The sequence below is a fragment of the Beta vulgaris genome, chromosome 2, assembly GCF_026745355.1.
Source record: "Beta vulgaris subsp. vulgaris cultivar EL10 chromosome 2, EL10.2, whole genome shotgun sequence".
In the NCBI taxonomy this organism is placed as follows: Eukaryota; Viridiplantae; Streptophyta; class Magnoliopsida; order Caryophyllales; family Amaranthaceae; genus Beta; species Beta vulgaris.
The window spans coordinates 42,435,765-42,457,450 of NC_079203.1; the positions used below are offsets into that span (position 1 = coordinate 42,435,765).

At 32.8% G+C, this 21,686-nt stretch overlaps 4 protein-coding genes and 1 long non-coding RNA gene across 7 annotated transcripts; 4 read left to right on the forward strand and 1 right to left on the reverse strand.

Annotated features, from left to right (window-relative positions):
* The first annotated feature begins 1,154 nt into the window (after nucleotides 1–1,154).
* LOC125494881 (uncharacterized) lies at nucleotides 1,155–1,994 on the forward strand. The gene has a single exon (XM_048638746.1). It carries the CDS (start codon nucleotides 1,155–1,157, stop codon nucleotides 1,992–1,994), a length of 840 nt encoding a protein of 279 aa, XP_048494703.1.
* A 63-nt stretch (nucleotides 1,995–2,057) lies between these two features.
* On the forward strand, nucleotides 2,058–2,651 carry LOC125494882 (uncharacterized). Its single transcript, XM_048638747.1, has 2 exons — nucleotides 2,058–2,204; nucleotides 2,313–2,651. Exons 1-2 carry the CDS (start codon nucleotides 2,058–2,060, stop codon nucleotides 2,649–2,651), a joined length of 486 nt encoding a protein of 161 aa, XP_048494704.1.
* A 957-nt stretch (nucleotides 2,652–3,608) lies between these two features.
* On the forward strand, nucleotides 3,609–4,091 carry LOC125494883 (uncharacterized). Its single transcript, XM_048638748.1, has one exon. The coding sequence runs from the start codon at nucleotides 3,609–3,611 to the stop codon at nucleotides 4,089–4,091; it is 483 nt and encodes a 160-aa protein (XP_048494705.1).
* Nucleotides 4,092–6,799: 2,708 nt separating this feature from the next.
* LOC104886632 (alpha-galactosidase 1) lies at nucleotides 6,800–18,434 on the forward strand. Of its 3 annotated transcripts, none has more exons than XM_057392658.1 (15): nucleotides 6,800–7,048; nucleotides 15,181–15,239; nucleotides 15,677–15,733; nucleotides 15,845–15,879; nucleotides 15,961–16,064; nucleotides 16,172–16,247; nucleotides 16,640–16,698; nucleotides 16,795–16,860; nucleotides 16,968–17,051; nucleotides 17,135–17,199; nucleotides 17,332–17,414; nucleotides 17,480–17,582; nucleotides 17,666–17,715; nucleotides 17,833–17,973; nucleotides 18,088–18,434. In XM_057392658.1, exons 1-15 carry the CDS (start codon nucleotides 6,855–6,857, stop codon nucleotides 18,178–18,180), a joined length of 1,269 nt encoding a protein of 422 aa, XP_057248641.1. In that variant the 5' UTR covers nucleotides 6,800–6,854; the 3' UTR covers nucleotides 18,181–18,434. The 3 variants fall into 3 exon arrangements, with proteins under 3 accessions (XP_057248641.1, XP_048495078.1, XP_048495079.1); XM_048639121.2 differs by having other exon boundaries at nucleotides 17,492–17,582; XM_048639122.1 differs by having other exon boundaries at nucleotides 17,534–17,582.
* LOC125495002 (uncharacterized) lies at nucleotides 18,297–20,623 on the reverse strand. The gene is made up of 2 exons (XR_007271418.2): nucleotides 19,916–20,623; nucleotides 18,297–18,487 (listed from the first exon to the last, which is right to left on the reverse strand). It is a non-coding gene; the product is annotated as an uncharacterized LOC125495002 (long non-coding RNA).
* Between the last annotated feature and the right edge of the window lie 1,063 nt (nucleotides 20,624–21,686).

Sequence of the window (21,686 nt, forward strand, 5' to 3'; positions counted from 1 at the left end):
TATAAAAAATACAAGAAGTCAATATTCTAAAAGTACATATCGAAACGAGTTAAACAACAGCCCACACATGACTATATTATCTCTTAATCATAAATTGATGACAATTAAAGAAAAATTGAGTAGTGTCAAAAGTAAAAGTGTAACTATTAAAAAGAAACGGAGGTAGTAGTACAATTTATTTATATAATGATTTTGATCATTTTATCTGCTAATATACATTTATAAATGTAATTAAGTAGATGATTTAACATTTGTTGAATTCATTGTACATGTTAAAATTATGTATTGCGAAATGTGTTAGTCGAAACAGTAAAAAATAATGAAGGAAATTTGCAATAACATATTGCATAATTGATTCTCATTCCATCCTAGATTCGTTTTAGGTGATTATTATTATTAATTAAAGAGTTTAGATGCGATGTGATAAGAGTTATCGGGGTATCTTTGTTGAAGACTCAAAGAAGGTTGAATAGTTGTTTTATTGAAAGAGAATGTGTGTGGTAGCGGGGCCAAAATGATAAGAAAAGAGTATTAAAATATTAGTGAGACAATTCACAAATTAAAAATTGGAAGTATTCAAACTACTTTGTAGCAAATAAATAATAAAGGAAAGTGCATAAATTATTTTGGGACATAAGAAATACTCTAGTTCTTATTGTACTTTTCTCCACTTAAATTCTCTACTAGAGTGTAGGTTGGAGGATGTCCTAATAGTGTGGATCATGTATTTGCTTCTAATTTTTGTTTACTTAATAATAATAGCCAACTGCTCTTAAAAAAGATAAATGATTAAAGAGACTAATAATCAAAGTTATTGAAACCATATTTCATAGTGTTATAATAAATAAGAAGTGAAGGACATCATACTCCAAATATGCAACTAAGAAAAATGTGTAACTAAATGTTTTCATAAAGGAGGTAGGATTGTGGTTTTCTGGAACCCCAATTTCTTTGAGGTTAGTATCCTAAGATGTACTAGCCAATTAATTCATTGCTATGTTAAGCCTAAGGATGGGCAAGCTGAATATTATAGCACATTCATATATGCTTTTAATGATGCATATAGTAGAAAAGCACTATGGGGTGACTTAGAAGCTTTGAAGGTTCAAAATAGTGCTTGGGTGTGGATGGGTGATTTCAATTGTGCTCTGAATATGGAGGATAGAATTGGGGCTCCTATTAGAAGTAATGAATGTATGGAGTTCAGAAGGTGTGTGGATAACTGTCAGATGGATGATATGAAAGCTACAGGCTGCTTCTACACTTGGAATAACAAGCAAAGTGGAGAGGCTCGAGTTTTTTCCAAGATAGACAGAGTGATGTGCAATGTAGAGTGGATCTTAGCTTACCAATTCAATGAGGCCATGTTTCACCCTGAGGGAGACTTTGATCATAGTCCTATGGTGTTGATCTCTCACCCTGGGATTCAATCTGGAAAGAAGCCATTCAGATATTTTGCCATGTGGAAGAATGCTGCAAATTTTGAAACCATAGTCCAGAGTAGCTGGAATGAAATGATTGTGGGCACTCCTATGTTCAGGGTTACTCAGAAGCTGAAGAGAGTGAAGATTAAGCTTAAGCAATTGAACAAGGAGGGATTCTCTGATTTACAAGCAAAGGAAATAGCTACTGCTGAGTCTTTGAGAGAATGCCAGACTTTGTTACATCAATTTCCCGAAGATTTGGAGTTGAGAAGGAAGGAATCACAAGTTGCACAGGAGCATAGAGTAGCTCATGATTCTTATATGGCTTTTCTTCAACAAAAAGCTAAATGTGCCTGGCTCAAAGATGGAGATGCTAATACAAAAGTTTTTCACAGACATATCAAAAAGAGACAGATCAAAAATGCAGTGTTTGGGATTCATAATGAGAGAGGTGAATGGGTTAGTCAACCAGATCAGATTAATCAAGCTTTTTTGGACTATTATCAGTCTTTGCTGGGGACTACTATGCCAGATAGGAGGAAGGTCAAGAGGAACATTGTAGCAGCATGACCTTTAATTAGTTCACAACATAGTGAGAACCTAATTAGGCCTGTTACAGGTGAGGAAGTAAAGATGGCTATGTGGGCTATAAATGGTGATAAGGCCCCTGGCCCTGATGGGTTTGGGAGTCATTTTTATAAAGATTGCTGGCATATAGGTTGTCCTGATGTGATAACAGCTGTGGTGGATTTTTTCCAGAATGGGAGGCTACTAAATGAGGTAAACTCAACTTCAATCACTCTCATTCCAAAGGTTCTATGCCCAAGTCATGTAGGGGATTATAGACCTATTTCCTGTTGCAATATCATTTATAAATGCATTACAAAGGTGCTTTGTAATAGACTGAGGATGGTATTACCTGACATTATCATGGAGAATCAGGGTGCTTTTGTACATAGTAGGTACATAATGCACAATATTATGATATGTCAAGATTTAGTGAAGCATTATGGGAGGAAGAATACTAGTGCAGGTTGCATGATGAAAATTGATATGAGGAAAGCCTATGATACAATAGAGCGGGATTTCCTAAAAGAGATGCTGGAGGCATTGGGTTTCCCTGAGAAATTTATTGAGCAGATCATGATTTGTGTGACATCTCCCAAGTTTTCCTTAATGATAAATGGGGCTTTGCAGGGGTATTTCCCTTCAAAAAAGGGGAATTAGACAAGGAGATCCCTTGCCCCCCCTCCTTTTTGTCATATGTATGGAGCACTTATCCAGAATATTGAAGAAAGTAAGTGAGAAACCAGGGTTTAAGTTCCATCCTAGATGCTCCCCAATGAGGCTCACTCACCTTTGTTTTGCGGATGACATTTTGCTATGTTGCAAAGGGGAATTTCCTTCAACAATGCTGATGTTAAAAGGTTTCAAGCTCTTCTCAGAAACATCTGGTTTGCAAGCAAATGTGCAGAAGTCTGCTATATACTGTAGTGGGATGGCAAATGCAGAGATACAAAGAATTCTGGAGAGTGTTGGGTTTGTTAGGGAATATCTTCCCTTCAAGTACTTAGGTGTGCCTATTTGTTCTGGTAAAATTGCTGTGGTTGATTGTGACAAGTTAACAGATAAAATCACAGCAAGAATTAGAAGCTGGGGAACAAGAAATCTCTATTTTGCTGGGAGACTTCAACTAATAAATTCAGTGCTACTCAGTATGCACTCTTATTGGGCACAGGTCTTCATGCTTCCTAACTGTATTCTTCAGGAGATTGAGAGAATTTGCAGAGCTTTCTTGTGGTCAGGAGATTCATCTAGTAGGAAGCCTGGGTATGTTAAATGGCAGCAAGTGTGTATTCCAAAGTATGCAGGTGGTTTAGGGATTAGAAACATCAAATTCTGGAACCTTGCAGCTCTTGGCAAATATGTGTGGGATGTTGAGAAAAAAATTGATAACCTCTAGGTTAAGTGGGTGCATAATGTTTATGTTAAACAGGATACATGGTGGGACTATAAGGCCAAGAACACCTGTAGTTGGTATTGGAGACAGATATGCAATACCAAAGAATTGATGAAACAATTCTTCACTTTAGCTGAAATTCAGCAAATGCAAACTTACTCAATTAAACTTGTGTATATGAAGTTCACTGGTGAGTATGAAAAGTTAATTTGGAGTCAGGTGGTATGGGGAAGATTGGGTTTGCCAAAGCATCAATTTTGTGTCTGGTTGATAATGCAGCAAAATTACAAACCAAGGAAAAATTGCATAAAATTGGGGTATGTGCTGATAGCTTATGCTTGATTTGTGGTGAGCACGATGAAACACATGAGCATCTGTTTTTTAAGTGCCATTTCAGTAAAGAGTGTGCTACCAGAATTAAAACTTGGTGTGGTATTAACAATCAGAGTTTGAGCTTCAGTCAGATTATTGAGTGGCTTGCTAGGAGGAGAAGAGGGTCTCAAGTTCGAAGATTTGTACAGGCTGCTGCTATGGAGGCTACAACATATTGTATTTGGAGGGTTAGGAATGAAGCATACTGGGTACATAAGATTCAGAACATTGATCATACTGTAAAGCATATACAGCAGATAGTTAAGGCTAGAAGTTTATGTTGCTTGCCTAAGAAAGTTAGTAATAGAGATAAGGAATGGATTGAATCATTGTAAGTAGTGGTATGTTCCTTCCCTGGGAGTCCATCCTAGATGGTTTGCTTGTGGAAGGTTCATAAGTTGTTTTGTGTGTTTCTATGCTAATACAATCATCTTACTTATAAAAAAAAAAAAAAAAAAAAACTAAATGTTTTTGTTTGTTTTAAAAGTGGATTGGATTCATGCTGCATATTCATCATTTAATACTTTTACATCCTATAATATAGTCCTTCATTTATATTTTATGTGTTCTAAAATATAGTACTTGGTTTTATATTTAATTACATATTTTTTTGTGACTTGTCTTGAAAAACCATGTCATCATCTTTCATTTGCTTCTTGTAATTAGTTTTTTTTTGTTTTATTTATTCAACCCAATGGTTACATTTAATGGTCTTTCATCAATTATTGTCTATTGGCCCTATTTGGTGATTACAGTTTAGAGTTTAGAGGTTAGAGTTTAGAGTTTGTGGTTAGATGATTACTTTTTTTTTCAGAGGATTTGACTGCTGATTTAAATAATTGTTGTGTAAAGGTGTTTGGTAACACTTAGCTGATTGTCTAGAGTTTTGTACTTTTTAGAACATGTAAAATGACATTTATGGACATATGTTTTTTTAAAAACAAATTTTAAGTTTTAATTATATGGACAAAAATAATCATTTGTTTTTTCTCTCTCCAAAACTCTCATGAAAAAGCTCTTTTACCCAACTTTTCCAAAAGAGAGTTTTGATCAGAGTTTTTGGTACAAAACTCTCTTTAATCCTCTCTTTCACCAAACACCCAAATTAGAGTTTTTACTGGCCAAAACTCTAAACTCTCCCCAAAATTCTAAACTCTCTCTAAAACTCTCTCCCCCAAACACCCCATTGTCTATTCTCTATACTCTCCTCTAAAATCATTTTCAATAAAAAATCTTTACTTTACTCGTAGATTCTATTTACATAATTCCCGTAAAAAATAGAATTAAACACCATGTTATAACACGAAAGGAATATCTAACATCTTTGAAAATCGCAAGACCCATCGGCCACGGCCGTGATAGGGAGTGAGAAATGATAAACCTCTAACTGCTAGATGTTTATAAACATCTAGCAGGGGTAAAATTATCAATATACATGAAAAAAAGTTATCAGTCAAACAAAAAAGTAATCTCGAAAATTGGGCACTATCAGAAAATTTCGATGCTAATATATGATGTTCATGCTACTACAACTTGTGTTCGTGTAACTATAAGAGCATCTACAATGGGTGGGTGGGTCTTTGTTGGTCTTTGTAGTTTTTCCATTCTCTCTCCTATCCTCCTTCTTACACCTCACATCCCACTAACTTCCCACCAACTCATCTTTATTTTCTCACAATGGCTAGACTAGTTCTACTTGGCTTTTCTAATTCTCTCTCTTACTTTTGGTATACTCCATCATATACTCTCTTTCCTATTGAAAATGTTCTTATTCTTATATAGAGTAGATAATTTTTATTCATGTTTTAAAAAGTGATATATTAATTAATTTATATACATTTTGAATAATTTTAGGTAGGAGAAAGTTATTAGAAAGAAAAGTAGGTTGTAAAAAAAATATATCAAATTTAGGCTCAATTTATAGAAACTTTTTTTTATAGTTGTAATGTAATTTTTTTTATAAAAATTATAAGCTGATTTTATTTACTTTAAAACAAAAAATACAATCTTGTAAAAAAAAAATCAGCAACAATAAAGCAATATTGATACATATGGCAACACCCCATTTGTTGTTATGCACATCATCCAAGGCATGGTTGGTCTAGAATTCCAGACCAACCAACTCCAAGGGCCAATTGCTCCAAGGGTAAAGCTAAGTAAAGCTAGCTTTACTTTTTGCTAGACCAACCAAAACCAACCCCATTGCTCATGCTCTAACTAGTGTTTATGCAACTAAAAATAGTGTTTCTGTATAAATAGATAGTGTTCGTATTTTTTTAATTGGACACTGTCAGAAGATTCCGATGCTAATATACAGTGTTCATGCTACTAGAACTAGTGTTCGTGTAACTATAATTAGTGTTTATGCAACTCACAATAGTGTTTGTGTATAAATAGATAGTGTTCGTATTTTTTTTTACATATCTAAATAAGAGATAGAGAAGAGTAAAATAAAAATATGATGAAATTATATCAAGATGGATGTCTATTTGTAGAGAATAAAAATATATGAATATTGGAATATTTTTTATTTTTTATTTTTTTCTAAAATATTTTTTTTTGAGATATACAAGTTTAAAAAATTGGAAAAAGTAATTTGTTTGGATAAACAATATAGTGACATGTGTACCACTTATATGTTGCCACATAAATGTTAGATGTTTGGCAAACATCTAACAATTAGAGGTTTATCATTTCTCGATAGGGAGTAGGGACAAATTGGAGTATTGGACAAGTTGGAAATTTCAATAGCCTGGCCCCGCATCCCGCAATCCCGTAAATGAAATGAAAGAGGTGCATCGTCAGTTTGTCACTCTTTTTAGTCCTACTAATATTTCTTATTTATAGTGGGAATAGACTAGTAGTAGTAACATAGACTAGACATTATTAGACATAGTATACAATAATATACAATTTCAACTTTCAAGAATAGTTATTAGCTTATGGAGTGGGGAAGTAGGAGGGGTAGTGGTAGTGGTTGAAGGAATGAAGTGAACTTGTGTATCACGTAAACATACTTACAGTACATATATATATATATATTACAAGTTATTAGCTCATGAAGTGGGGAAGGACTAAGGAGGCGCAGTAGTGGTAGTATGGAAATTCCCGGAGGAATAAAATTGACAGTGTTGCTGATGCTTGTAATGATTAATTATGGAAGATGCAGCAGCAGCATCAGCTCCAGCATGAACAACAGCAGTGAGAAGGCGCATAAAGTTAACAATGTTAGGCATGATTCATACAGGAGATTCTTGCTCTCCAATGGTCTTGCCCTCACTCCTCCCATGGGGTAAACCTTTTCAACTTTATTGCTCTTCCTCCTCTGCTTCCCCTTACAGGGCGTTAGACATTCTAACTTTGGTATGCTTATACATGCTATGCTTCTATTGGATGCGTGCATGGATTAGTTTAGTGATTAGAAAATTAAAAAGACAAGATTATTCTTTTTGTTTTATCGATATTTTTATGACTTGTTAATGTATATTGGTATTATTATTGCATTTAAATGTTTAGGTAGAATCAAAATTTTGAATCTTTGGTTTCGTAATTGATTTAGTTATATTAATGAAAAAATTGATTATAATAATCTCACCTTTTGCCGGTATTTTCATAACAATCCCACCTTCTAATAATCTTAAAACAATCCATGTGATGAGAAAAAATGATTTAGTTATATTAATGGAAAAATTGATTCTAATAGATGGTTCACACATCCGTATGATGAGAAAGGTGCATATATGTACATGACTAACAAGTCAAATGTACCTGAATAACAAGTCAAATGAACACATGTACATCACTAATAAAATATATACATCTCTGTTAATATATGTTTATTGGTATTGGTCTTTAATTATGTTCATAACCTGGTGCTTGATTATCATCGTGTGAACCTACTAATTTGCATGAGCTCCCACCGCCTTTCTTTCTTCTCTCCTTTCCCCTTCTAAGCTCTCTTTAGTTCAGTAATCCACTCACCTTCATCCCCTTTACCTTCAGTTTCTTCACTTCGGCATTTCCTTCTAACGACTAAAACGATACTTGTCCTAGTTCGGGCAAGGTTGCGGGATTTTAGGTTCTTGAATTAGATTGTTTGTGGATGATTATCGGTTTCTGATTGATGTTATGGTTGATTAAGTTTGCTCGTGGAAACTTGCATTACCTTATTGAACATGTTACGACTTAGGTTATATTCAGTTCACTTTATTTTTGCTTATTTCAGATCTAATCAGATCAGATCAGAAAAAATAAGTTCAGATCAGATAATTTCAGATCAGATCATGCTTATATTTTAAAACTCATTAATACTTGCTAGAACACAAGGTGACACTCAAGAGGGGGGGGGGGGTTGAATTGAGTAGTGAAATCTAATCGACTTTCACAAAATCTCTTTTATGGCTCAGTGCCTGGCACTGTGCCAAACACTCGTAAATCGCTGATTTGAGTTTTTGCAAATAATAAACTAAAAGTATGTGAGATTTGAAACGCAAACACAGGATATAACGTGGTTCAATCTCACCTCTGAGATCTACGTCCAAACAAAACAAAACTCTTTATTTCTTTGAACCCCAAAATATCAAACTCTTGATACAATAAGATTCCCCCACTACTAACCCTAATAGTGCTAATCAACCCTTAACTCTAAGAATTGAAACTCTCTATAATAGTGAAATTACAGAAAGAGAACGATCCTCAATTATGTGCTTCTTAGTCAAGCAAGTCGAGGACAATTACAATCGTATAATAGTAACTTGAATATGACTCACTCAGTGCTATGCTCAGTGCCGTAGGAAATAGTTTTCAGCTCTTAATATTTCTGATTTTTCTCTTTAAAAACGTGAGATCTAAAAGTGAATAATAAAACCCTTTTATAGGACTTGGTTAGGACGACCATCCTTGAAAATTATCTTTATCTTTTAATCCTTAATTTAAGGGATTTAATTCTCTTTTTGAAAAACAAACTTTATCTTTTTCTATCTTTATCTTTAATCTCAAAAAGATAAGTTTTCCATATTAGATTTTCTTTTCTACTCAAATTTTGTTTTTATCAAAAAGTATTTTCCAAAATCTATTTTATAAAATCTGAATTATAAAACACGTTTTATAAAACATATTTTTAGTAAAACTCGGTTTTATAAAAATCTTTTATCATAAAACACATTTTTATAAAATCTTTTATAAAACACGTTTTTTATTTTAAATCTTTTGTTTTATTTCGAAAACTAATTTCCTTTTTATATAGACATATAATATTAATACAATTATTTATTTTCTTAACTCTAAGAAAATAATAATTATACTAACTTTATATTTCTTTATTTAGCACATAGCATATCACCAAGTTCGAGCACATTACATTTGAATACAAAGTAACTATTCTAAGGAACATATAAACTTGACTTCAATCTTGATTCTTCTTTTCTTCAAAGTCTTCATTTGTTTATTCATTTCTTCATTCATCTGTTGTAACTGTTACATACTTTCATATTATAACATATTATATTAATTTTCATCATCAAAACATAACATGTACATGCACAACAATACTATTATTTACTAGTACATTTGTTCAAAAGGATCATCATTGTTGCTGTTGTACTTATTAATTATTAATATTGGTAATTGTTATTAATCTCGTTGTTATCATTATAAATGTCATTGTTATCATTATTTTAAGTTATTTTGTTGTTATTAAATAATAGAAAATTAAAAGCCACGTGTTAAGAAAATAAGATTGGCGCAAAAATAAGAAATATATAAAATATGATAGTTCAAATTCATGACAACGAAACTACTAAGTTCGGATTACATTTCAAAATAGCCTAAGTGCGAGATACAAATTATAAATTTAGATCCCGTATACCTCTTCCTACCAAATTCCAAATCTCTCTAGCTCTTTGAAGTTGCACCCTATCCATTTCTTTCTTGCGCAAGTCATTGAACATATCACAATCTGCTCTACTTGGTGCAATATTTACGATCCTTGAAATCGGTATATCCAACTTATACAATCGGATGAAATTTTGGACTATGAATGCAAAAATCATAATAGCCAATTGATATGGGATATCCATGTTCGATATGTTTGACAATATTTTCCATCTCTTTTTAAGGGTTCCAAAACATCTTTCAATTGTAGTACGGAGTGATGAGTGACGATAATTAGAGTTGTCTAGCATGCCTTCTAGAGGGGGACCATCTTGAAATTCGGGAATGTAATATCTTTAATTGGCTAGGGGAGGCTGCATGGTGTGCAATGTAAGAGAGAAATTAGTAGTAGTACTTGGGTAAAGTTTCATAGTTGTTTGTATATCTTATTTTATTTTATATGAAAAAAAAATGAGTTGAGTCTACTGACTTCTCAAGTGTGAAACATTTTTTTTTAAGGAAAAGTGTGAAACATTTTAGAAGTGCTCTTATAGATTAATGATTTGGGTTATAGAATTATTTTTAGTAATAATAATAATTATTATGATTATAATTATTGTTTTTGTCATTATAATAATAATAATAATTATTATTATTATTAATAAAAGTTGTGTAAAAGTTGTGTAAAAATTGTGATAGAAATAAAATGATAATAACAGTAATACTATAAATAGGATCTTATAATGTATTACATAATAATGAATTACAAAGTAATAATATAATGGTAATAATATATTTTATAAAAGATACTCCATCCGTTTCCTAAAGATCTTCCCTCTTTCCGTTTAAGGGTGTTTCCAAAAGATCTTCCCTCTTTTGCTTTATTCCTTATTTGGCAAAACAAATTTCCCTATTTACCCCCTCATGTCACTATCATATGGTCCACCATTACATTATTAATTCAATTTTACTCCCTTTCTCTCTCCTACTTTAACCCTTTTTATTTGTTTATTTATCTTAACCCATTTCTCTCTCCTACTTTACTCACACCATACCCCCACACAACTTGATTTTCCTTGGTATCTATAGGAACAGTAAGTGGGAAGATCTTTAGGAAACGGAGGGAGTAAGATCTTGTAAATCAAATCAGATCAGATCATATTATATCAGATCAGAAAAATAAGTTCAGATCAAATCAGATAAGTTTAGATAATAAAATTTTAGGTGAACTAAACATAGCTTTAGGAGTGAGTATATTATCATGGTTTCTTATCTTTGAAATTTGTGATTGTTTGAAAATCATGGAAAAAAAAACAATGATATGTGATATCAAATTATTCTAGTGCAGAGGATTACTCTTACCAGTTACCATTTGTTGTTGTCTAGGCTCACATGGGTGGGGGTGATCGAGGATGTGAGTTTGTAGGGGTGGAGATGGGTGAAGGGGATTGGTGGAGCTAGTTCAAAGAGTTGGGGTTTGTGTCGGCAAGCTGGGTGGTGGAATTGTAAGTCGTGGAGGTAGGTTACTTAGGTGTACATGGGTGGGGTGGTTGGGCTGAACTCGCAAGGTTGCAAAAGTCACGTATAATAGCAAGAGGTCACGGGTTCAAATCTTGTTGCAAGCTAATTTTACTTTTGTTAATTGACATGACTTATATACACATTGGACAATTCTATTGGAGTAATATAGGTGCCACGTGGCGTCTATACATTGTCACGCACGCCTTTTAATATATCTCTATTATATAAGCCAAGGGAGGAGGTGTGGTGTCCTCTTTTGAAGTGACTAAAATACCCTTAATGATCGAATTAATGGAATTAAAAAAATTACTAAGCAAATCATTTATAAATTCTCATTCCAACTTGCCATTTAAAACAAGTTTAAAATGGTATATGCATCAAATACTTCAATCAAAAATTAAATGGACAAAATATTTATACCTTATAAAAAAAGATGGCATACATAATGTGCACACGAAAAGTCTGAACATTCACTAACTTTGATACTCTTTAGTTCAGTTAAACCAACTCATTATTTTTGTTCTTTCTGTTCAATATTCATTCACAAAAAATTAATGTTAACAATCACTCACAACCTTTTTATTTTTTTACATTAGCGAATTAATATATCTAAATTCATCTAACTTTTGAAATTTTCACATTTAAGTTTAATAATCATAAATAAAGTACGAATGGAGTATCTAATAAACTAACAAAATTTGAAATTAACGCACGCATCGCGTGCATATGAAGGCTAGTTTGTATAAAGGTAGGATTATTCTCAAATTATTGAAAAAAGGACTATTTTGAGAAGATTAGAGAAAGGTGGTATTATTCTTATCAATTAATCTTATATTAATTTATTCTTGAAGTATAAATCTTGTTCTTTTACTATACATATATTAGCAACTTTGAACTTCCAATTTTTTTTTTATCCATTGGAGCCACAAAGGCGGTACAATATACAAAGAGGGGGGTATTCGAACCTGTGACCTATCGTACACTTTGAACTTCCATTTATATACATATTTTAAATTAGAAAGAGTTATGATTGAGGAAAATCTCAATAGGTAATATTTTTTGATTAAATTAAGGGTTAAATTTTTTTTTTTCATAAAAGGGATACCATAGCTCCAGCCTCTTGATTTATATAATAACTAGCATTCTTCGTTTTCTTTCGAGAAAAAGGACCATTTTGAGAAATTAAAGAAAGGTGGGATTATTCTTATCAATTAATCTTATATTAATTTATTCTTGAATTATAAATATTTTTCTTTTACTATACATATTTTAGTAACTTTGAACTTCCATTTATATACATATTTTAAATTAGAAAGAGTTATGATTGAGAAAAATCTCAATAGGTAATATTTTTTGTTTAAATTAAGGGTTAAAAAATCTTTTCATAAAAGGGATACCATAGCTCCTCTTGATTTATATAATAACTAGCATTTTTTGCACGCAATGCGTGCTTCGATTTCTTTCGAGATAAAACTTCGATTCTATTGGACATAAGTAAGACTCAAAATTTGAACATTAGACATACGAAGTATAATTGTTTTTAGTTGGAAAATTTGATTGGTTTAGTCTCTATCACTTAAGTTTCTCACCAGTCTTTTATTTTTTATTTTTTCACTCTTCAAACTTAAATTCTATGAACAAAATAGAAATTTTTGATAAATGTCTTTTATGATTTCTAATATTATAAATTTTTAATTAATTTTTGAATTAAGTACACTATTTCATAGATTGTGAAGAAAGTGGACACTTTGATTTTAAGTCAATTTTTTGTGAATTTTTTTGTGAATATGTATTGACGTTGTAGTGTATTGGTTGTAGTTTGTAACAAGATTTTTTCAGTTTTGTAAAATTTTCTCATTTGAGTGATTTGTATAATGTAAATTATGCAATTCTATGATTTTAATTGACTTGTGAGTGATTATTATAATTTTATTTTTATTATTTTTGGTTGAAGCTAAGCCCCTTTTCGTTTGTAAATGAATTGGTAATTTAGAAAGGAAGGGGGGTTAAAATAGTCTCTTCATTCTTCGGGGACACCATAGCTCCCCCCTCCCTTATATAATAGAGATGATGAGTGTTGTCATTAATCATTACTTCTAAACCTTGTGGTAAATCTTCATCTTTATTAAATAAGGGAAGGGGGAGGAAGATGGTGTCCCCTTTAAGATACTAAATTACCATTAATGATCTAATGTAATGAAAAAAAAATTAAAAAGAAAATAATTTAAGAATCCAATCTCATTTCAACTTGTCATTCTAGTACATGCATCAAATATTTCAATCAAAAAATTAAATGAACAAAATATAAGTGAAGATGATATACATAACATTGACCAGAAAAGTCTGAAATAACCTTTGATACTCTTGAATTCAGTCAAACCAATTCATTATGTCTATTCTATTTGTTCAAAATTCATTTACAAAAAAATTTATTAAAAATCACTCACATAACCTTTATTAATTTTTTACATTAGTTAAGTATTATATCTAAACTATTAACTAATTTTTCATATTTTGATTGTAATCATTACTCTAGTACAGATGTGGTAGAGTATATAATAGAATAGCAAGTTTTGAAATTAACGTACGCATCGCGTACATATAAAGCTAGTATACATTAATGAAAGGGTGTAAAAGTTCCGGTTAAATTATCTCAAATGTCCTAAAAGTTAAATCTGTTGAAACCTATTAAAAGTCCACTTGTGAGTGTCCCATATTGGAGAAAGAGGAGAGAATAAACCACTTTATAAGATGAGGAGTTACTCCTCCTAGCTTATAAATGGGCTAAACCCTCAACCTCCTTATTGGGTTACCCAGGCCCATGTTCATATAATCTACAAACTAACAAAATCTTTTACTTTTTAATGAGTTATTATCAAAATTTTAAAGAAGTGAGTTTCGATACAACATGATAGACAATATGTAAATATTCATCGTATATTATTCAAGATAGATTTTTGTGTATAAAATACTTTTATTATAATAGTCCAGCACTCGAACTAAGTACTTCTCATAGAGCTGTGATAAAACGCTAGCCGCTATAGACACTTTTGTCTATAGCAAAAGCTAACATCCATGTGGCAACATATAATTAGCACATATGTCACAATATTGTTTATCCAAAACAAATTACTTTTTGCAATTTCTAAACTTGTATATCTCAAGAAATATATTTTAGAAAAAAATAAAAAATATACCAATATTCATATATTTTTATTCTCTACAAATAGACATCCATTTTGATATAATTTCATCATATATTTATTTTACTCTTATCCTTATAACACACTTGTATCTTGTTATTGCAATGCACCTGTTTTATGTTAACATACACTTGTTTCTTATTACCATACACTTGTTTCTTATTTTTACAATACACCTGTTTCTCGTTAACATACACTTGTTTCTTGTTAACATACACTTGTTTCTTATTTTTACATTACACCTGTTTCTCGTTAACATACACTTGTTTCTTGTTAACATACACTTGTTTCTTATTATTACAATACACCTGTTTCTCGTTAACATACACTTGTTTTTGTTAACATACACTTGTTTCCCTATACAATACACTTGTTTTTTGTTAAAATACACTTGTTTCTTATAACAATACACTTGTTTGACGTAAGATAATTAAAACTGATATAAATTTTAAAACTGATATATGATGAAATTATATCAAAATGGATGTCTATTTGTAGAAAATAAAAATATATGAATATTGGTATATTTTTTATTTTTTTCTAAAATATATTTCTTGAGATATACAAGTTTAAAAATTGCAAAAAGTATATTGTTTTGGATAAACAATATTGTGACATGTGTGCTACTTATATGTTGCCACATGGATGTTAGCTTTTGCTATAGACAAAAGTGTTTATAGGTGCTAGCGTTTTATCATTTCTCCTTCTCATAAGGGATTGAATGTAGACAAGATAGAATTAAGTATGATGAGCTTGTTAGTTGTTATTGATATGATATCATGGTAAAACATGTTAAGGCTCACTTCTGTTCTTAATTGTTATCATTAAGGTGGAATAGTTGGAACCACTTTGGCTGCGGCGTCACAGAAAAGATTGTCAAAGAAACCGGTGAGATTTGCAATTTGGCAGTATTCCTACGTACTTCTTCCGAGCTGTTTTATTAGATGTATTCTTTGTCTTTTATAGGTTAAAATTTACAAACTTTGTGCATATTTCTTTACTAATACTTCGTATAACACATTGCACATATGAGATTTTGTCGGATTTGCCTCATTATATATTTAAAATATCGATTAATGTTCCATAATCTTTTCTGATATGTAACTAAAGAAATTGATAAAGTTATACATTGAAGACTGAAAAAATGGTGCAATTGACGAACAACAAAGGAACTGTTTCATATCACACAAAACAGTCCTCATTCATATTTGTGACAACAAAAAACATGGACTACTATTTGTAAATAGGGGATTAGTACTGAGCTTTGTCTGATGGAAGTTGAATAAAATGGAAACTGAGAGAATTTTTTCAATCCACTGTGACAGCTGATGCATTGGTTTCAACTGGTCTTTCTAAGCTTGGTTACAAGTACGTGAACATTGGTAGGTCAAGTGTTACTGTTACATATCTATTTCTTGAAACTCGTCATGTATTATGTGTAATGTATGTTTTGCTTCACTGCTGAATGCTCGATTACTTTGCTTCTTCATCAGATGATTGTTGGGCAGAGTTAACTCGCGATGACAAGGTCTGTTGATTTGTCTTCTCGTAATGTCATCTCATTTCCCTAGAAATCATCTTACATTTTATTCTGTTTATGATGTTTCAGGGTAACTTCGTTCCAAAAGAATCAACGTTTCCCTCTGGTATGAAAGCTCTTGCAGACTACGTACACAGCAAGGGTCTAAACATCGGAATTTATTCAGCTGCAGGGTAATATTTGGACAGCATCTAGCTGACTCCTTGTTTTAATGATTTCTCTGAATCTACTAGTTTGACTAAATAATGTATAATGCATTAGCATGTTCATCCTTGTACAGGTACAAAACTTGCAGCCAAAAAATGCCTGGATCACTTGGATTTGAGGAGCAAGATGCAAAAACATTTGCCTCTTGGGTAACGTAACACAGTTTTATCTCTGTTTACAATCAAGATTACTTCTAAGGCTATGTTTAGTTCACCTGAAATTTTCTGATCTGATCTGATCTTATTACAAGATCTTATCTTTTAAATATTTCTCAATATATAAGAAAAAATATAGTCATGTGGGATCTTGTTTGATTCGTCTCAATGAGTACTTTATTAATATTCAATTATTATAATTTTTACTAATATGTAATGAAAGATATAATGATTTATAAATATAAGCATAATCTGATCTGAACTTATTTTTTCTGATCTGATTAGATCTGAAATAAGCAAAAATAAGGTGAACTGAACATAGCCTAAATCATACATGTTAACGATTCTATCATAATAACTATATATGTTTGGAGGTCGTTCTACAGGGCATTGATTACTTGAAGTATGATAACTGCAACAATGATCGCTCAAAACCTACTGTTAGGTACTTTTGACATCTCAATAGTGAGGTACTTTCTAGATTTGGAGTAGATTTAAGTTTTCCTCTGACAAGAATACTCTGTTGTGTTTTCTGGTGCAGATATCCTGTGATGACTCGAGCACTAATGAAAGCTGGCCGCCCTATTTTCTTTTCACTGTGTGAATGGTAGTATTAATAATGACAATAATAGCTTCCTCCAAACACAGATACAATTATGCATCTAAAAGATTGTTAACAATGTCATGAGTTCCGCTTATCTGCTTCTTGGTTAGGGGAGACATGCACCCTGCACTCTGGGGTTATCAGGTGGGGAATAGCTGGAGAACTACCGACGACATTTCTGATAATTGGGAAAGGTAGTCTGGGTATTATTACTTTCATAGGCCGTTAGGTATGTAATGGGTGCCTCATAAATGAGGTTCTTGCTTGCTCGTTGCAGCATGGTGACCAGAGCTGACATGAATGAATTTTATGCTGATTATGCAAGACCAGGAGGTTGGAATGGTACGAGAAATTCATCAATTTAAGCAAAAAGATAGCTGAAAAACACTCTTTCTATGGTTCATATGATTTTGATTCTTTCTATGGTTCATATGATTTTGGCAACATGATGGGAATGCTTCTTTGGCTGAGCAGATCCAGATATGCTTGAGGTGGGGAATGGAGGGATGTCAAAAGACGAATACATAGTCCACTTTAGCATCTGGGCCATTTCCAAGGTAAAGTGAAGTTACTCAACGTTCCAAATTGATTTAATCACTTGGCTCAAACCCTTATATGAAAGCAAATAACGCAGGCACCGTTGCTTATTGGGTGTGATGTAAGAAATATGACGCAGGAAACGATGGGAATAATTGGTAATGAAGAAGTCATAGCAGTAAACCAAGGTGATTTGATTTTGACGACTTGCACAAGTTGAACAACTAGCTCAGACAATTTGGTAACTTCATATTTTCATTGATATCTACAGACCCTCTTGGTATTCAAGCAAAAAAGGTCAGGATGGAAGGTGGTTTGGAGGTACTAAATTAACATCTTCTTACAACTGATGGTTAAGATAGTTATATGTTTTACACTGCCGATTGGCCTGTGGCACAGTGCTTATTGTATCCTGTGGAATCTATCTCTATATAACAGGTATGGGCAGGACCTCTTACCAACTATACGGTAGCACTACTTATAGTAAATAGAGGTGCAGTTACTATGTCTATAACAGCTCACTGGGATGATATTGGCCTTCCCATGGACAGCATTGTAGAAGCCAGGGATCTCTGGGAGGTATAATTTTTCACTCTCGCGCTCCCCCTTATATCTTCAGGCTTCTGTTTTTGATTCCCCCCCCCCCCTCTTAGTTGCAAGTATTTATCCAGTTGTTTATAATCTGTAATGCAGCATAAAACTCTGGAGCAAAGATTTGTGCAAAACCTAACAGCAAGCGTAGACTCTCACGGGAGCAAGATGTATGTATTGAAACCAATTGCTTGAGTACCCAAAATCGGTATATCCATAGCGAGGAACTAGCTAGCAAAGCTTTTCTCTCTTGTTAATTCATCAAGTGTATTATTCATTCGGTACATTCATCAAAAGTGGAATTTGGACCATATACTTTTTAATTACGGTTGCTGGGTATGTATGGCTTTGGATGAGTGTGCATGTAAACAGCCATCGTAATTGATACACACCTTTTTTTTCTAAAGGACACCAAATAATAATATACACTGCTGAAATTTGCTTCTCCACTTTTAGTTCTTGTGTAATACTTCTGTTCTCTTCTGTTATCGAAGGTGGATTCCTTGCAATGCAATTAGATACCAGGAAATTGCCAAAATAATAACCCAAACTATTGAGCAGGTAGCAAAATAACAGGACAAAATTTATGCATATTTCAGACAACATCAAACATAATCTTGGCCCATTTCACAGGCCTAGGGGATAGGTGGCATTCTAAATTAAAACATTGACAACAACTTGACTTGAGATGCGGTCGGAATGGATAATGAGAAGTTTTGAACTCGAGGACTTGACTCAATGGTTGCTTGAAAAACTAAAAATTCATATTCTAGGATAAAAAGTAGAAAGTTTTATTGCTCTTAGTATATATATTGTAGATTCTTTATTTACACCCAGATCTAACCCACACCCTTAAAATGAATTGGGTCCAACCAAGTTTGGGTTGGGTCTTGGGTTCATGCCATTCCTAGGAGTGATCCCCTACGGCCCTACCCAAAAATGAAAAATAAGTGGTTTATGCATTCACCCACCTGATCTCTCCTTTGGTGAATGGAATAGATTACCCTTACCAGATTTCACTGGAAAACAGAATACAGATTATCCTAATGATGCTGATTATGATTCCTTCGAAGCTAGTGATATAGTTGTTTTAGGTGTTTTGGATGAATGTCTATGCCTAGTGACTCGAATTCTCCCTCAACTTGACAATGTTTATGTTTGGGTTATGAAAGAGTATGGTGTTGAAGAGTCATGGACTAAATTGTTTAATGTCATTGAGGCGAATATTGTTGGACCATTGTCGAGTTCTCCACTTGCTTCTTCCTATGAAGAACATCAAGTTCTGCTGAGAAGAGCAGATGATGAACATGGCCTTTGCTATTACAGCTTAAAGAGTAAAATTGTGAAATCTGTTCCTAAGATTTCTAGTAGTCTCAAGCTTCATGATATCAACCTCTGTGTCGAAAGCCTTGTTCCTATTATGCCGAATATGATTGCAGAGTCATGAATATATACCCTGGTAAATTTTTGGCAGGATAGTTATGTTATTGTCCTACATAATTACGCAAGACGAAGCCATGAAGGCCGAGCTCGAGAACCCTCACCCACCTTAAGTCTTGCGTTTACATAATCAAGAGTAACCTCAAATTCTACATTGTCCCACCTAGCAACCCTAGGATCCCCTGATCCTAAAGGTTTTGCCAAACTTTCTCCAAATTCGCGGAATCTCTTAACTATCCAAAGTTGAACAATCTTAAACAAACCAACAATATTACACTTTGAATCCAAAGGAAGATCAATACTTTATGGGTCAATAATGTCAATTAATGATATAATTTTGCAAGAACAACAAAAGCAAGAGTAATTGGAGTGCCTTGAGATAAATGAATTGCAATAGAAAGTACATAATTACCAATTACACCCTCAAATTGATCAGGTAAAACAAATCTTTAAAGCCGTAAAGAAAGAAAAGCAACATATTCAAACTCACCTTCTTCATGTTCAATTTCACCTTCTTCTTCTTCCCTGAAATGCTTAATCCAAGCTGAGTGAGTAGCCTCTCTCTCCTCCATTCTCAACACTCTTTTCAGAGATTTCCTTTATTGCCCTTCTTAATTCACCATCAATTTTCAAAGAATTTTCTTTAATGTGTTTGTTAAAAGACTCACGAATTACAGGTAAACCATCGAGAATCATGACATCTTCAAGAGTAATTGTAGCTTCACCTTATGGAAATATGAAAGAATTAGTCTTCGGACACCAAAAGTCACAAACACCAAGAATTAAATCTTTGTTACAGGGGATTTTATGTAAAGAGCTTGAATTCCATCAATAATACTAGAATGAATCCAAGTTGTAGCATGATTTGTGAATCGAAGGGAGAGAGAGATGAAGGAAGAGGGTGCATTTGGGGGGAAAATCTGGAAAAAAAAAGAAGAAGGGATTAATGACATCACGTGCCATGCACGTGACGGTCAACGCTGGAGTTTATCGATCAATTACTATTTTCCGGTAAAAGGTGGCTTTTAACCAAAAAAAAAAAAAAAGGTGGCTAATTAACAAAAAAAATTAAAAAGTGGTTTTTCAAAAAAAAAAAAAAAGTGGTTATAAAAGGTGGTTTTTGACAAATTTTCCAAAATAAAACTATATGAAATGAGTCATAAGATTGTTATAGGTCATTTATGATTACCTAACTAGTATTTGGGCCAAGGCATTTCCTCGGGTTGGTACTATTTTTGGAATTTGATATGCATTTTTTCCATTCGCATTAAAATATAATATTAAGGAAAACTCAATATTTAAAAAGTGCAAATATGATAATGAGGACACTTAAAGCATCATTAAAATTTGGTTGAGATGGTAATTGTGTCATGTATAATAGTAAGAGGTCACAGGAAGACGCATCCTTACTTTGATTTTAAGAAATCTCCAAACTAACACTCAGACGTGTACCCCGGTTCACTAATTCAGAAGAGTTTTCAATATATGTTTGATTTATAACAAAATAGAACTGTAAAGCACATTTGACCTAAAGGGCCTCAAGTTGTGAAAGCCAAAGTTGTCCAAAGGTTTTATGTTGCCTTTTTAAAATAGTTTTCAATAATTACGAAAATAGTGCCTCACAGACGTGTACCGAGAGTCACTTAACATTGAGATTTTAAAGAATTGCATAAATCTTTAGAAAAATTGCGTCAGAATGAACTTCTACCATCTAGATATCAATGCACAGGAACCCTAAGTCTACTAGGGGACCGGAAGAGGCGTCCTTAGTCTGATTTTAGAAAATCCCCGAAATAACACTCATGTGTGTACCCTGGTTCACTTACTCGGAGAATTTTAAAAAATATGTTTGATTTCTCAGAAAATGGCACTGTAAGACACATTTGACCCAAAGTTTCCCAAATAGTGAAAGCCAAAGTCTTCCAAAGGTTTCATGTTGCCTTTTTAGGATGGTTTCAAATAATCACGAAAAAAGTGCAAGCGTGTACCAGGGGTCACCGAACATAGAGATTTGAAAGACTAGTTGAAATCTTTAGAAAATGGTGTCGGAATAAACTTCGTCCGTCTAAAAATCAATGCACATGAACCCTAAGTCTACTTAGGGACCAGAAGAGGCGCCCTTAGTTTATTTTTAAGAAAACTTCGAAACACCACACAGGCGTCTACCCCAATTCAATAACTCGGAGGATTTTTAAAAATATCGATTTCTTAAAAAATGGCACATTAAATCACATTTGACCCAAAGGTCCCTAAATAGTGAA

What these genes read in the sequence shown, in the direction of transcription:
- LOC125494881 (XM_048638746.1), top strand. Translation starts at nt 1,155, where the DNA reads ATGGAGGATAGAATTGGGGCTCCTATTAGAAGTAATGAATGTATGGAG.
- LOC125494882 (XM_048638747.1), top strand. Translation starts at nt 2,058, where the DNA reads ATGGCTATGTGGGCTATAAATGGTGATAAGGCCCCTGGCCCTGATGGG. An exon ending in ATGGGAGGCTACTAAATGAG is followed by an intron (nt 2,205 to 2,312) that starts GTAAACTCAACT and finishes TGCATTACAAAG; the next exon opens with GTGCTTTGTAATAGACTGAG.
- LOC125494883 (XM_048638748.1), top strand. Translation starts at nt 3,609, where the DNA reads ATGGGGAAGATTGGGTTTGCCAAAGCATCAATTTTGTGTCTGGTTGAT.
- LOC104886632 (XM_057392658.1), top strand. Translation starts at nt 6,855, where the DNA reads ATGGAAATTCCCGGAGGAATAAAATTGACAGTGTTGCTGATGCTTGTA. An exon ending in AAAGATTGTCAAAGAAACCG is followed by an intron (nt 15,240 to 15,676) that starts GTGAGATTTGCA and finishes CCACTGTGACAG; the next exon opens with CTGATGCATTGGTTTCAACT. An exon ending in CAAAAACATTTGCCTCTTGG is followed by an intron (nt 16,248 to 16,639) that starts GTAACGTAACAC and finishes GTCGTTCTACAG; the next exon opens with GGCATTGATTACTTGAAGTA.